Below are 15219 nucleotides of genomic sequence, written 5' to 3' on the forward strand. Positions count from 1 at the left end.
TTATTAAACTTAATTTTTTAAGCACATTGTTAAGTCAAATTAAAAAGTCGGACTTTTTGATACTTTGGATGCCTTAATTTTCGTAGACCTTTTTGCTTAGAAATGCACTAATTTCTAACGGATCGGGTGCAAAATTAGATTATTAAGTTTTTCCAAATTCGATTAGAATTAAAATTACCGCATTCAGGCCTATGATTTGAACTAGAACTACATATTATTAATTTACAATCAATTTAGTTTAAATCGCAATTTATTCTCACGAGAATGTGGATGCAAACTATTCCTGTGAGGCATCAACAAGTCGTGTCGCCGGCTAAAGAGTTGAGGCTAGAAATGCCGTTGTTGGACAAAGTAGTATTTTTTTAAACTGGAATGAGAATATAATTAGGATTGAGGCACACTTAATTAAGATATTCACAAATTAAATTACAATAAGAATTATTTGGAATTTGCTTTAATTCTTTGTCAAATCACGTGATTCACTGAGTGTCGCTAATATTGAATAAAATGCTATGTTGCCGTTAGCAACTTAAATAAAAAAATCCCCTATTACGAAATGAATTTGTTGAATAATAAAAATGCAAAGATAACTTATACTTTATTTATAAACAACCTTTTTCAATCGGATGTTTAATGCATCTTGAGTCATGACTATCGGTGAGCTATTAATTTAACAGTATATTAAAATGTTTTCATATCTTGGCGATATTCAAGCAGCTTGGTCTTTACAAAATTTAACAGTCCAAAAGTTTTTAGATATTGATCACAGTCAAGTCAATTGTGGCCAAACTAACTCCATTCATCGACATTGTATAGTATATGTACACTGTACTCCAGGGCCGACTGAATTTCCAAATTAGGTAATCAACACTGGGTAGTGCACACCTATACTGAACATGATTATTAAAAAAATAATTGAGTTTGTTAACAAGCATTTTTACAGACCATCAAGGATGTTTTGATAGCAAAGGCCAATTAACTGAAATTGTATTAATATTTATACTTTATTTTGTATATACAGTCTTATAATTTAAAGGTTGGGCGCTGGTCTAGAATCCTACCACAACGCACATTATTTGGGTTGGGGTACGGGGGGTATAGCCTTTTGGGTTAGGATTGGTCAAGTATTATTATTAAATACTGAATATAATAATACTTGACTCACCCACAGACAAACGCTAACTCGCATCCTAACTCAAATGTTGTGCGTTAACTTAATAATTGTGGTGAATTCTATTCCAGCACCAAAGGTTGCCATATAATATTAAAAATAAACCAAGTGTGCAACTGTGTAATACAGTATTCCCAAATGGAATCCTAGGACTATAGTTGATATAGAAAATAGTAAGTCATTATTATTGAAAGCCTAAATCGAGGATAATGAAACTTTTTGTTGCATAGGTCACTAACAATTGACCCTAATCTGGAAGTCCATAAATACACAAGTGGGCCATACATTAAATTTTATGTTAACATTAATTCTAAACTTGCTGCTGCATCTTCTGTATCGATAAATAATCCTTGGCTGGTAAACAATAAATTTATTGGAAAATGTTTTAGTTTTTCTCACATAAATTAGGATTACATGAATATTATGATTTGCACAACAATATTAAAGAAGCTATAAAGTTAAGAAATCTTTTCATAGTTTTGAACTTGGCTAATGCGCCAGACTGTAAGGATTGTATGTTAACATAGTGTTAACATTAGTCCTGTATCACAAATATTAAGCGAAACATTTTTTGTTGTCTAGAAGTACTGTTATATATTTCGTTGTTTTTGAAATACGTGTAGGTAAATAAAATTCTGTAATAGTTCGCTGTGTAACATGCTGGTCAGTGGTTCTACATCCCTGGCCTAGATTATGGAGTTACTTAGCTTTACTTTTTATTTTGTAAATTAAATATAATAATATATTTCTTTATTAGGTGTGATAGAAAACGATGATTGATAAAAGGTAACACATCACCCCAAAGTGCCAGCAAAATATTTAAATTTAATTAAATGTGCCAACAATGTCTGAAGAACTACAACTTGTTCGACTCTTACATGGAAATGTAAAACATTTAAAGCTAAGTGGTAAAAAACTGCAGCATGTTCCAAGACCAGTTTGTCGAATGCAAACACTGGCTGTCTTAGAGATGAAAAACAACAAATTATCTACTTTTCCAGATTTTCTATCATCTTTAACAAATGTAAGTGAGTAACTGTTCTGTTTAATTTTTAGTACTTTTGCATGTTAATATACATCTAGGTTCAAATGGTATTTAATTTAACAACATTAATAAAACAAGTAATTTTTGAGGCAGAACACTCTGTATCTATATAGTTTAGACTTTCTTGTCTCAGTCAAAATCAGTCACTTATAGGTTCTAGTTTATAAAAGAGAAATATATTTCGCCAATCACGGTATCATCAGTCTCTTAATTCGACTGCATTCATTCGTTGTGGCCATTAACGTGCATTGGGGCGAGGAGATATCTTCTTTTTTTACAAATTATTCAGTTTGCACTCTGTATCTAATGTGAATTACTCTTTTTAACTAAAAGCACGAAAGGCATGTCTGATTCTGCATATATTACTCTTTTTAATCTCTCCAGTATGCCTATTTTTGTAGTGTTTTTAGATCTCTGTATGAATATATATTTATCCTTTTTTAGTTGGAATTTCTTAACTTAGGCAACAATGAGTTGGAAGAGATGCCTTGTGTAATTCAACACATGGAGAAGCTTATTAAGCTTCATTTATTTGGAAACAAAATCTGCCGAATTAATCATACAATTTTCTGTAAGTGCAATCATTTTAGCAAATGTTATAAAAAAAATACAAAAAAATTCACTTTTTTATAGCCAAGTTGAAAAACCTTGTTTTTCTAAACATTAACAAAAATCAATTAACTTCACTTCCTCCAGAAATTTCACAGTAAGTTTTACACTTTTTATGGTGGAAAAATAAATTACCCAAGATATTAACTGTATAAATTCTTCATTAAAATTTCAGATTAAATTCCTTGCAAATTTTAAGCATGGATTGGAACCAGCTTCAGTATTTTCCGGTTGAGATCTGCTCACTTGTCTCTTTGGTGGAGCTGCGTGCTTCACATAATCAACTTCAGGCTCTTCCTTTGGAAATAGGTCTTATGACCAACCTTAACCGAGTTTTTCTCGCACAAAATAAAATCAAAGAATTACCAGAGGTTATTAATTTAACTTCCTCTAGCCAAGTAGTTTCCAATTAAAGAATAATACATGGTGGACCTCTTACACTTTCGTTAATGATTCATATTCCCTTGTAATAAAATGACTTAAAAAGAATAAACTTCACTAAATGAGACCGATGTAAATTATTAAAAAAAAAACAATAAAAGTAACCAATACCATACATAGTGATTTTTATTGGTGTGGGCTCACCTAATTACCTTCATTCAATTTAACTATGTTGAGTTGGTTTTAGGATGAAAAACAAGTCATTTGCACAGATCCCAATTGGTTAACTGACCCCAGATAACTACTCTAGACAAATTACATTATTAAAACCCATTTCACATACCATTTTACTAACTCAATTTTGTTTTAATGTGTGGCAGTTGGCTACAATTTTAAATAATTGTTACCTAGCTACATAATAATTGTTTAAGAGGGGAACATATACAAATTTAAGAAAGTTATTTGGTGGACTTTTGTTTATGTGATGCATACTTTTGCTAAAAATTTACTAATGTTGCGTTGGGTTTGTCCTTCCACCTTCCTGATAAATATTACATAAAATATTGTTTATATATAGTTGATACAACATCTGAGTAAACAAACTTAAAAGTTTTAAATATTTACATCAGGAATAGTGTTTTTTTTCTTGAATACTTGACTGAGTATCAAATGTTACAATGTTATATATATAAATGTGCTTCCATGAACTTCTAAGATGTTTTTTTAGTTGTTTTTTAAACAATAACCAAAATTTCACCTATTTATTACAATCATAAATTTGGTTTGTGTGTAAAATGTTTTTGATACACATATTATTGGTAGCATAAAGGCTTACCTAAGTCATTGTATTAATATTAAAGCTTATGTTGGGCTATACCTAAACTCTCATTCTGACACTTTAGCAATACAAGCTCAGTTGTGTAGAGTGCAAATTCAGGGTAAACACTTTTGTCACTGCAATATAAATGCATATGCAACTTCACTGAATATCCTCATAAACTAGTATTCTTTTTGCAAAAATTATTTGTTAACTGTAGAAAAGTGTTAGATTTGTCTGTTGAAACCAACTTTTGATACATTTATAAACCTTTTAACTTTACAGCAAAATGTACACACTCAGCTAACTTTTATTTTCAGGGATTTGGACGTTTACGCCAACTGCATATTCTTGATGTTGCTGGAAATGAATTAAGGATCTTTCCAACAGAAGTAAATGTGGTTTTCTCATTATTAATCTACTTAATGTGTCCTTAAGATTGTTTATTTAAGACTCACAACATTCCACTACGCGAATTGTACTGTGAAGCCAACCCTCTTCTTGACAAGATTCCAGTACATTCAGTCCAAGAAGAGGAAATTCTTTCCCTAAAGGTACAATTCATTTATTTTTCATATTCATCATTTTAATCTAGGCATTGATTTAAAATTTGGAAATTTAACTGTAGAAACTAAAATCCAAATACTTGCAGGAACTTGCTGCAAGGCTGGTAATGAAAGAAGTAAAAATAAAGTAAGTTTTTATCTGTTTTTGGTAGTACAAAGCAAAACAATATGGGTAAAGTAAACTATTATGAATGTATTGAATTGAAAATATCTTGATGGATTTATGTATTTACTTTAGTCTTTGGGATCAAGTATATGGGTATATCACAAGCTATAAGTTTGTTTTTATAATCTGAGAGACTCAGAAGTAACTTACTTCCTGTTAAAAATTGAAATATTTTTATAAAAATAAATATATCTTTTAGAAAAAACATGATTTTGGAGTTGCGGTCATCTAATGACACATTACCAAATAATTATTTCCCAAGGTAAAACTAACACAACGTGTAAAATCAGGACATTTGTACAAATGATTCGATGATCTTGTGTAATCTTGAGGGCGTAAAGGATTTTGGAGCGTATACTCTTTTGCTCATCTAATAGAAGAGCTTTTATTCTAAACATGAATATGCTGTTGCATTCTAAACATGTAAATAGCATGGTATCATAATTTCTTAAGTTGTATTATTTTTGAGAACAAACTTATTGTTTTTGGAGTGGCTTTGTTTGAGGTTTGATTTTTTTGCTACTAGACCGGGGGTGACCAACCGGCTGAAAATGAGCCACATGCAACTCTTTACCTTATGTTAACTATGTTTGTGTTTTTTTAAAAAAAAAGTGTTTGCAGTAGCCTGCACTAAAAGTCAACAATTCATTCAAGTCACCAATTGTAACAGATCTCAACGAAAGCGGTTTCTAAATAAAAAAAGGAAATCAGTAAACGAATTATTCCGTAAAGTGAAAAGAACTTGTTTTTTAACTTTAAGAACTATTATAGGATCAGTGACTTTATCGACGTTCAGTTGGCGGATGACGTAACATTTGCCCGAAAATGTGGGGACTGGGAGTCACATTTTAACTTCAGAGTCACACGCCATTCAGTCGAAAACCTATGGATGACAATCTTACTTTCGCCAGATCAATGCGATACCGAGGTATTGATCTGGCGAAAGTAAGATTGTCATCACTATTTGTTCTCATCTCCCTCGTCAGCTTCGACAAATGGATACGATTTCGCGATTGGTCTGTGGAATTGCCCGGAGCTCGTCACCAGCAATCAGACTTTTTTTTTTTTAAAACATTAAAATATAAATGTTCATATTTATGATTATGAATATTAATATTCAGTAATATTCGGCCCTAAAATTAAAATGTGTCCTGAGTGACTTTCATAGGATGATAGCTACGAGTCTACTCTTCAAAATGAGATATGACTCGACTGCCAATTATTCGGGGATAAGTTATTAATATTCCTTCAAAAATACGAGCTGCTTACTTCCCTTTGGTGAGCTCGTCCGTACACGGATCTTGCGAACCTCACTAGCGTCGCCAGGAATAGCTTCGATTAACTTTTCGATCGGCCACCAACAGCGTCCCTTATTTTTGTCGTATGGCAACACGATTTCGTCCCCTTTTGGTTTCCTTTTACTGGAGTGCTATTTGGAGAGCGTCGCAATCACTGGAATGTATTCGCCTCGCCAACATTTTCAATACTCACGACTTGAGGTAGAAATTTCGAGTGTAGCCACCTTCTTCGAGTGTAGCAATCTAGTCTTTCGGCCACTGCGGGTACAAGGTTTGGACTTGCACGTAGCAACAAATGATCAAACGTTATGGAAATAAGAGGGCTAGAATATCGCCTCAAACATCTTCAGTCAATGTCTGGAAGTTGCCCAGCAAAGTCAATAGACAACCAACAGATCTTATCAATTGTTTTCACGTATCACCCATGTGGCTCGCACTATATGGGTTAAAAGTCCAGTCCATTTAACGTTGTTTTTTGTGCAAGAATAAAGATGCTTGATACTGATTTAATGTACGAAGATTTTTCGCAGGATACGTTCAGCGCCGACGAAGTTTGTCCCATTATTACTGTAGATATGAGTAGGCGGGCCGCCACGTCCGATAAACCGATCAAGAGCGACAATGAAATAACCAGTTGACAAGTCGTGCCCAGTTCTAAATAGAAGGCATGAGGCGTGTGAACATACGCCTACAAACCTACATCCGTAGCGTTTGACCTGAATTATGCCTTGTTTCACCATTATGGGTAAGAGTAGTCGATGTCAGTGCTTGTAAATGGTCGTTCGTTACGTGCAGGCGTGAGGCTCTACTGTCCCAGTAACACTAGAAGCAAGGGTATTTTGGCAAGTCTACACCATTCAATTAACCATTCGTGATTATGGCACTTCAACTTCTCCCTGACCATCTTAATGTTAACATATTCCTCCTTGATGGTTACTGTGTCGCCGTAAATGTCCGCATTGCGCTTTGTAAGCTTCTTGTCGAACTGTAGGCCGATATTACAGGCGGTCCCATAGCAAGAAAAAGCTCCTTGGCATTATGACAGTACACTGGTTGGTCATCTGACATACTTTTTTGAAATTGACATACTTTCTGAATTCTGTTTTTCTGTTACGATAGAAAGAGACACTTATACCACATTGCAGAAATCTAAAACTAAAAAAGTTAGCAGACTGTTTAGGCTAATTCAATTCACTGACAAGATCATTATGTCCAGATTGACTGTACAGAGGACTATGACAAACATTTAGAGCCCGGTGCGTATGTGCTTTCTTTATCCCCTTCAATAGATAAACTTGCACTCGAAGAAAAACCTTCCTCATCAATCGTGGAGATCACTAAAGACAGCAACCGGATATATTATAGCAATAAGGAACCGGTCGGATAGTCGATGCTAGGATATTTCCAAGAAATATATTTCTTCTTATTGAACCCTTTGACATTGACAAGGCAAAATTAGCAGTCAGCTAAATGGTTTCTATATTCTCTCAAAACATTGGGCCACCGTACTTGAGCTGGTATTGTTTTTCTTTTGACCACGATCGGTTGTGCAAATAATGTTGCTGCGTCTGCTGCGTCCTAGAAATGCTGGGGTGAAGCTATCGCAAAAATAGCAAAATGTGTCTCGTCATTGCCGTACCTTATTCTCTTCGCTGGGGTACTTATACTAACTTTTTTCTCTACAGGTACTATATATATAAGACATAATCTGAAAATCATAAATTGAAAGACTGACATTTGATTTCAAAACAGAAAAAATATTAAAGCAAGTCGGCATTTTATTAATTTTGCATATAAAGCTGAGGACAAATGAATAAAATGTATTAAGCTCTGAGCTCGAAAAGTACCCTTAGCTTTTATGTAATATCACTGGTTAACCAGTGACAATTCATTTAACTCAATGGCAAAAAACCTGACTTTAAATGAGAATAATGTGACTTTAATGAATTTTTACTAGCCCTAATGTGTGCAAAATGTTTAATTATTTTATCAATGTTTCAGATCGTTTATGTTCATTTTTATGAGAAAAACATTTGTATCTTTAGAGGTTCAGCGATTCGACACATGATTCGGTACTTTCCGGGAGTCAGGGAGATGTTAAGTCAAGCGAGTCGTTGCGCGGTTTGCTCAGAAGCTTTCCTTAACACGTGGCTTGAGTGCGTTAAGTTTGTAAAAGCTGGAAAGGTGAGGTGGTTCTATAATAGATTAAGTTCTGTTCGCAGTAAAAAATATTTTTTTTGGAAATTAAACAACGTGCAAAACACACAATTATGCTCAGGCCAAGTGGACTCCTTGGATATAGGTTTAGGCGTTCCTTCACTCGCTTATTTTGTTGATAAACATTAAATACATCGCCTAAAAACAAGGTCTGTACCAACTAATCTAGGGATATCATGTGTTCTCTTTTAAGGTGATTTGTCCTCTTTTCCAATAAAAAAAAACGATTAATGGTCCCCCAAGGACACTGAAAGATACCCAAATGTCCTCTTGCAATTGACGTTTTTTTGTTTATCTTTCGAGTAGAATTATTTTTTTGTGATTATTCGGCATCAGGCCTAAGTTAAGTCAAATCGATTTTCGGCGACAGAATCACTTGAAATCTTCTCAGCCATGTTTTACCCAAATAAATTTTAAATTCTGGTTCGCTTGCATTTAAATCAACTCGGTCAGTGAATTGCGTCCTCAAAACTGGTCAAGCAAATAAATAATTTGAATCCAAACCTTACCATTCAAGCTACCCAAATTACAACATCCCTGAAAAGAGGTGTGAGGGTCTCTTAGTGTGAAAACTATCCCTTTTTTGGGAAAATAAAAATGCCACATTCGTTTTGATTTTTGTCTATTAGAAATGTTTTCCGATTAATTAGCGTTTAATTCCTTTCCGACCTGGACAACTACATACAGTGTGAAAAGCAAAGGCTAAGAAATACCAATATTACTCATTATCGTGAGGATAAATTGTGATTTAAACTAAATTGATTGTTAATTAAATAAATTTAATTCTAGTTCAACTTATAGTTTATTTTCTATTTTTGAATAATTCCTTAATTCTAGTTCTTATTTAATTTAAAAAACTGAAATATTCCCATTTTAATTTCAATCTAATTTGAAAACAACTTAAATGCTCTAATTTTAATTTAAATCTAATTAAAAAACGTAAAATAAATATAGTCGTCGGAACCTCCTCACGGGCCAAAATATTTCCGCTTTGAAATCATGTTTATGAATTTGGGATGAATTATAGCCTTGATTAAAGATTGCACATATAACTTAATTAAAATTTTTGCATTTCATAAAAATACCTGCAATTACTAGGGCGATTATGTTTTGACTTTTGTCAAGATTTACATGTTAGGCAAAATTTGTTAAAAATAAAGCAACTCAAAATGGTTTCCAAATTGCACAACAGTCGTTTACAAAATTAAACTGTAGTGATTTTAATATTTATCAAAATTAGTTTTGAAGAACATCCGACAAGATTTTAATTTAATTATATCTTAATTGGAACAATATACGGTGTTCGCGAGCCGTCAGAATTAACCAAACGGTTTTTGCATTAGGTTTAACTCGAACTTTGTGTTTGCTTCATATAGTTGTGTACCTAGATTTCAACAAAACAGAATTTGGGGTGTCTTTTTCAGTGGTGATTTACAATTGTCGTATTTCCTATTTCGACATTTGCACTTCTTTTTTGTTTGTAATTTAATCAAACTATTTGCTCATCATTTATCAAAAAAATAACCAATGTCTTGTTTGTCGTTTTTATAAGCCAAAAATGTCAACTAAGTATTTTCAAGAGTTTTACATAAACTCCAGAGTAGACAATAACTGATTTGTGTTCTACCGGTCGTCAGTAAAAAAATTATAAACAAATGACTGACGACCTCAATACACTAATACAGTACTTAGGTACACTCAGCATGGATCTGTAATGTAGCTTGAAAATGAGTGTCGAAGCAAAATAGGTCAAGAAAACGTCATCATCTTAATAAAGACGTTTTGATATGCGCTTGTATCCATCATCAGTTAATGTGACTGAAATCTATATTTGGTAAAAAAAAAATATTTTATAGGTCATAAAAAAATTATACAAAGCCTTGTATTTTTAGGAACTCAAAATCGGCAAGTGCAACAACGCGGTGATTCCAGTGCGCGCTCTTCTGTGTTCATACAAGTGTTTCAACTCAGAAGGCCATGCTTTCTATGGTGTCGCTTTTCCATGAAAAGTTGTTTTTCATATTCTATGTTTTTTTGTATTAGTGAGTTTTATTTCAAGTATAAAAAAAACAATGTTAAGCAATTTATGTTTAAAAGTATTGTATTTATAACGATTAATGGTTTGTTGTTAAATGTTTTAAGGCAAACAACTGAAGTTGTCTGGAAGTGAGTTTACTTAGACTGGTAGCCCCTACAACAATCTGCGTGATAATGTTTTATGACCCGCACTTGGTGCTTCGTAAAAAATGCTCAGATAAAATCATCTCACTAATTTAGGTTTGAATTGCAAAAGCGCTCAAATGCTAGTATGACCGAAATTCGAAACACGCCAGAAGCCATCATATCGTGGCTAACGTAAATCATTTAATCCAGGGTGGTCCACGGTTGACTGCATCGCGGGCCACAATATTTCTCGCCTATTCTTTGCGGGCCACATAAAGTAGGCTACATGCGTACCAGGAGCCGATCAAACGTTTTTTTTTTTTGGTTGGGGCCGGAAATGTTTAAAGATAACGTCACAAAGTAGCACCGAAAGACAGATACGCTCCAGAAACTTGCTTCTGTCGTCGAACTTGTGCGCAAATAAAATCGAATGTTATGAGACGGGGAAAAATGGTGTGCGCGAAGCGCGAAAAATTTGCGTATTTGACAAAAATTTTAATTAGAAGACTGCATTTTATAAGGTTCGCGTAAGAGAGATGTTGCATACTACACAATAGCTAAATTACAAAGACGTTATCATTTTGCGCAAAAAGGTTTAATTAACCAGATCAATTTGGCTGAAATTGCATCTTGGAAAGGGTCACGGCGTTTAGCCTCAAGTCACGGTGAAAACTGTAAAACAATACTTTCTAGCAGCGCGATAAATTTTATCGTACATTTGCTTTAAAACGCAAATATAACTTATAAGTTCGCAAAACAGCGATTTTAGAAAGAAAGTTTCATATAGGACGCACTTCTCTCAAACCGGTCTAACACATCCCAAAAATTAGGTGTTTTTGCCACCCCCTGGATCCGAATTCGGTAAGCGAGAGGAAACTGGTTTATTCAATGGTATAAACAAAAAATGTGATCATAACCAAACAATTGCAGTATGCTTACTGTTCGTTGGATACTTAGATTTATTTGAATAAACCCTCAAAGGTATACATTGCAATAATTCAATAGTGCTTTGCGGGCCACGAAAAATGATGTCGCGGGCCTGGGTTTGGACCACCCTGATTTAATCAATCCAATGTTTTTGTGCAAAAATAACTCGAGTCTGACTCCGGCCAAGTGTGCGATTTCATCGAGTCCCGAGTCTCTGACTCAACAGCTTGTTTTCCGCCAATTTATGTAATTAAATACGTTGGATATTCAGCAATCCACATATAGGGGTGTCATACAATTCATCCAATCACAATACATGGTTAGAAAATATCCACGATGTCCGATTCCGCCTTTGCAATTTACAGTTGGCTTCCATATCAGTTTCAAAATATGTTTTTTTGCGCACGTCGGAGTCGGGACTCGGGTAGTTTTACGTGGCCTTACTCGAGTCCCGACTCCGACGCCCTGAAAGTGAGATACCAGGACCGTCGCTTCACCAACTGAGGTATGCAGGAGGGGATCAAATTTGAAGTTGTGCATACGCACGAGATTTAGCTGCATAGTTAGCTAACTTTTGAAGTCATGTAAAACATTTTTATGGACCTCCAAACTAAAATCTAAACTGCTTCTCTCGCGCGCTACAAAGTATAGTTGAACCACGCTGGACTAACCAAACCAGTATCACGTAAGGAGTCCATTGGAATGCCAGGATAGACTGGGCTAACTATAATCTGCGTTGAGGTTGAAACTCACGACTTTGGCCATGCAGGAACGGTCTCTACCCAAGTATAGGGCCTAAGTACTATATAAACAACAACCTTTGTACTCCTAAAAGATGTTTACAAAAACATATTTTGTTGGTGTTTGCTATGCTAAAACCTATATAAAATCAGAGTAGTTTAGGAATTCCAATAGTTACAAAATACGAAAGCGTCATTTTTTTAACAGCCTACAAACAACAACTTTTTGACATCTACCTGCTATGTCAATGATTTAAAGGCAGACAAGATTTTAATTAGTCGTTTATATTTTTATTTCGATCTAAAGAACAGCTCTGATTTTTTTAACAGAAAACCAAACTGTTTTGACAAGAGTTTAAAATATATACGCTCGATTTTAGAAAATGTATTTGACAGAATTGTATTCAACTGCCCTTACTAAACAGGGAAAACCAGTCGTATCAGATAGAAATGGACCCCAGACTACATTGATCAATTAAAACTGCGCAAGCGTAAACACCAATTTGTTAAACGTTTTCGGTGATCCTTCAGCAGCCCCAAATGTTGTAAAGATTATTTTATCCATTTGTAGCGGTAGTGGGATGTTCGTAAAAGATTTGCTCTTAACGTATATCTATTAAACGAAGGGAGTGATCGTGGAGATACAGCAATGGAGCAAACATTGACAAGGCCTATAAAGGTAACACTGACTTTGCATGGGACCTGACTTGCTTATTTAATTGTCGAGTTCACTCATACGTTTGCATTTGCACTGGCTTTACTTACAAAGCGTTTGACTCATACAAATAAGTGGACAAATTTATTAAAAAGAATCCAACAGGTCATAATAAAAAAAAAATCCTAAAAGATAAATTAATTGAAATAAAATACCAAAATTATACATGGGATACTGGGGTAATCACAAAACTTACGAAAAAATAACTTTAATTTCTGTAAGACAGTTACGTCACAAAGACTAACACACTTTGATGGATTCGCGGACTAATATGCCACTGGTTGTTAGACGGTGGTTTCCTAGACAGAGCTGAAAATATCGTATTGTATCTCTTATATAGGCTACGGTATAAAAACTGTTGTGACGCCGGTCATTTTGTAGTGTTTTTTTAAGGTATCCTATGTTTTTTTTATTGGTAATTTGATCTCTTTTGATATTCATAGGCAAATTAAAGGTCACGCAGGTTTATTTAAATTTGCGTAGGTCTATTTGTTTACTAAACTTTAGCCAGTCGTTTTGATGCATTAACACGTGCGGTCATTGACCGTTGATGATTTTCAATCATTAATATCTCCGCTCTGGTATTTGTTAGAATATTCAAACTTATCGTACCGGTGCTGATTTTTCCTAGGTCACCTTTTAGAATGTAAATCTTATTAGAATAACCACAGTAGGCCTACCTATGAGGTAGGAATTTAGCGATATACCTTACATTACTGCCAACGGTCATATTGAGCTTAAAGCAAATTCTAATTCACAAAAAATCGCCTTAAACGACAGCCCTTTGCTGTGATATGGTTTAAAAACAACCATGGAACCATTCCTGAAGTAGCTGGTAACAGTTAGTTACTAACTAGTTCATAATTTTAAGTCATCAATTCTAATCAAAATTCGATGGTTGACGGAAGCAGAAAGCGGAAGTAATTCCGAACGAATGTGAGTTATCAACAAAACAAAACAGTCAACTTTTTCGTTCTTGTGTACTTTTGAATAGTGACTTGTGTCCATGTAGGTCATACCTACTAATATTAAAATTCAAGCCTATCAATAGTTAAAAAAAACTTATAAATAAAAGCTAAATTATTCTGCATTTACGACACGTATTGAGCAACAACTATAAGTGCCATTTGTATTCACCTACTTGTGCAAACTATAAATAGTGCTGATGTGCAATCGCGTTGACACGACTTGACATAAACTTACGTGTGAATTCGAGTTTCCATTTTTTTCATAAGGGTAATCACCGAAATTTAATACCGGTACTGTTACACATTGGTGTTGTAACCGTTGTGAACTAACTTTCTGATACATGTGGTCGACTGTCGTAGTGCAGGTTGTATTGCTGTTTTTCGTGTAAAAAGGAAGTATTTGTTACCCGGAAGATTATTCTTGGTGAGTTGCGTTATGCATAATATGGGTTTGCAGACCTGGTAATATGTCAATATGTAAATGTAACCTTTGCTAAATTTACTACGATGACACAAGTAGTCAGTTCGCCCAGCATTATGGCTTTGTGTGTATGATAACGTATTTTATGTAGTATTTACACACTCTTGTTTTGCAGTGCCTTTTCTTGTGAACCTTTCGAACAGGGGTTCTTAAACTTTTTTTACCGCGGACCCCTAAAAAATTTTTTGACGTCGCGTAAACCACTATGGGCTAAAATTTTCAAAAAATGGCGTCATAAATTGACGTCACAATACAAATAAACTTCAAAAATTTGTTCATTTCGGTCTAAAAACGTAAAAGTGAAATGGTGTCTAATTACAATCAGTACAAAACCGTTTTGTTTTAGATTAAACTGCTTTTTTTGAAAAATGACTACTTTTAAAATATACACTAATATTTCGATTATGCCTTCATTTTCTCCCTAAAACTGTAGTTGAACCCCAGTTTTTGCTTTAGAGAGTGTAAATATCGCTTTTCATTTGCCAAATCTCTTGGTAGGTGTATGTTTATGCATGTGACGTCATAGTGAAGCCTTGTTTGTTAAATTGCTTGTTTTTTTTAGGCGTTTGAAATGTTATGTAACTGACGCTGATTGGTTCACATTCTCCCGGTTCCCCAAATAGTAACATACTAGACGAAATACCCGGCGTTGCCCAGGTTATATAGAATGTATACCGGATATTCGTAAGATCTTCCTAAAAGACATAAATAATGCCACCATATCTTTTTAAATGTCATAACAAATTTGCTTGTGCCTAAACGTTTGAACTGAGTGTCACTACATAGAAATTTCAAATCATGTGATGTGAAGTCGGTTAACTATAGCGCACAACACTTGGCTAAGCATGCAATATCTTTTAAGTAACGAAAACCCGTGACGTTTGTCAATTGAGAATAACTCCCAAACGTAAAACTTAAGGTCGCGGCAGCAATTGCTTAGACTTGTCTGATAGCG

The 15219-nt window shown here is 34.3% G+C and overlaps 1 protein-coding gene across 1 annotated transcript; it reads left to right on the top strand.

The window, feature by feature from the left end:
* The first annotated feature begins 613 nt into the window (after positions 1 to 613).
* Positions 614 to 10347, top strand: LOC146164376 (uncharacterized). The gene is made up of 10 exons (XM_083382091.1): positions 614 to 657; positions 1929 to 2195; positions 2661 to 2787; positions 2850 to 2922; positions 3001 to 3196; positions 4344 to 4415; positions 4476 to 4577; positions 4676 to 4716; positions 8099 to 8237; positions 10163 to 10347. Exons 2-10 carry the CDS (start codon positions 2016 to 2018, stop codon positions 10274 to 10276), a joined length of 1044 nt encoding a protein of 347 aa, XP_083238217.1. The 5' UTR covers positions 614 to 657; positions 1929 to 2015; the 3' UTR covers positions 10277 to 10347.
* Positions 10348 to 15219: the final 4872 nt, after the last annotated feature.

This window comes from Ascidiella aspersa, chromosome 2 (genome assembly GCF_963924565.1).
Source record: "Ascidiella aspersa chromosome 2, kaAscAspe10.2, whole genome shotgun sequence".
Taxonomy (NCBI): Eukaryota; Metazoa; Chordata; class Ascidiacea; order Phlebobranchia; family Ascidiidae; genus Ascidiella; species Ascidiella aspersa.

What these genes read in the sequence shown, in the direction of transcription:
- LOC146164376 (XM_083382091.1), top strand. Translation starts at nt 2,016, where the DNA reads ATGTCTGAAGAACTACAACTTGTTCGACTCTTACATGGAAATGTAAAA. An exon ending in AGGAAATTCTTTCCCTAAAG is followed by an intron (nt 4,578 to 4,675) that starts GTACAATTCATT and finishes AAATACTTGCAG; the next exon opens with GAACTTGCTGCAAGGCTGGT. An exon ending in AGTTTGTAAAAGCTGGAAAG is followed by an intron (nt 8,238 to 10,162) that starts GTGAGGTGGTTC and finishes TTGTATTTTTAG; the next exon opens with GAACTCAAAATCGGCAAGTG.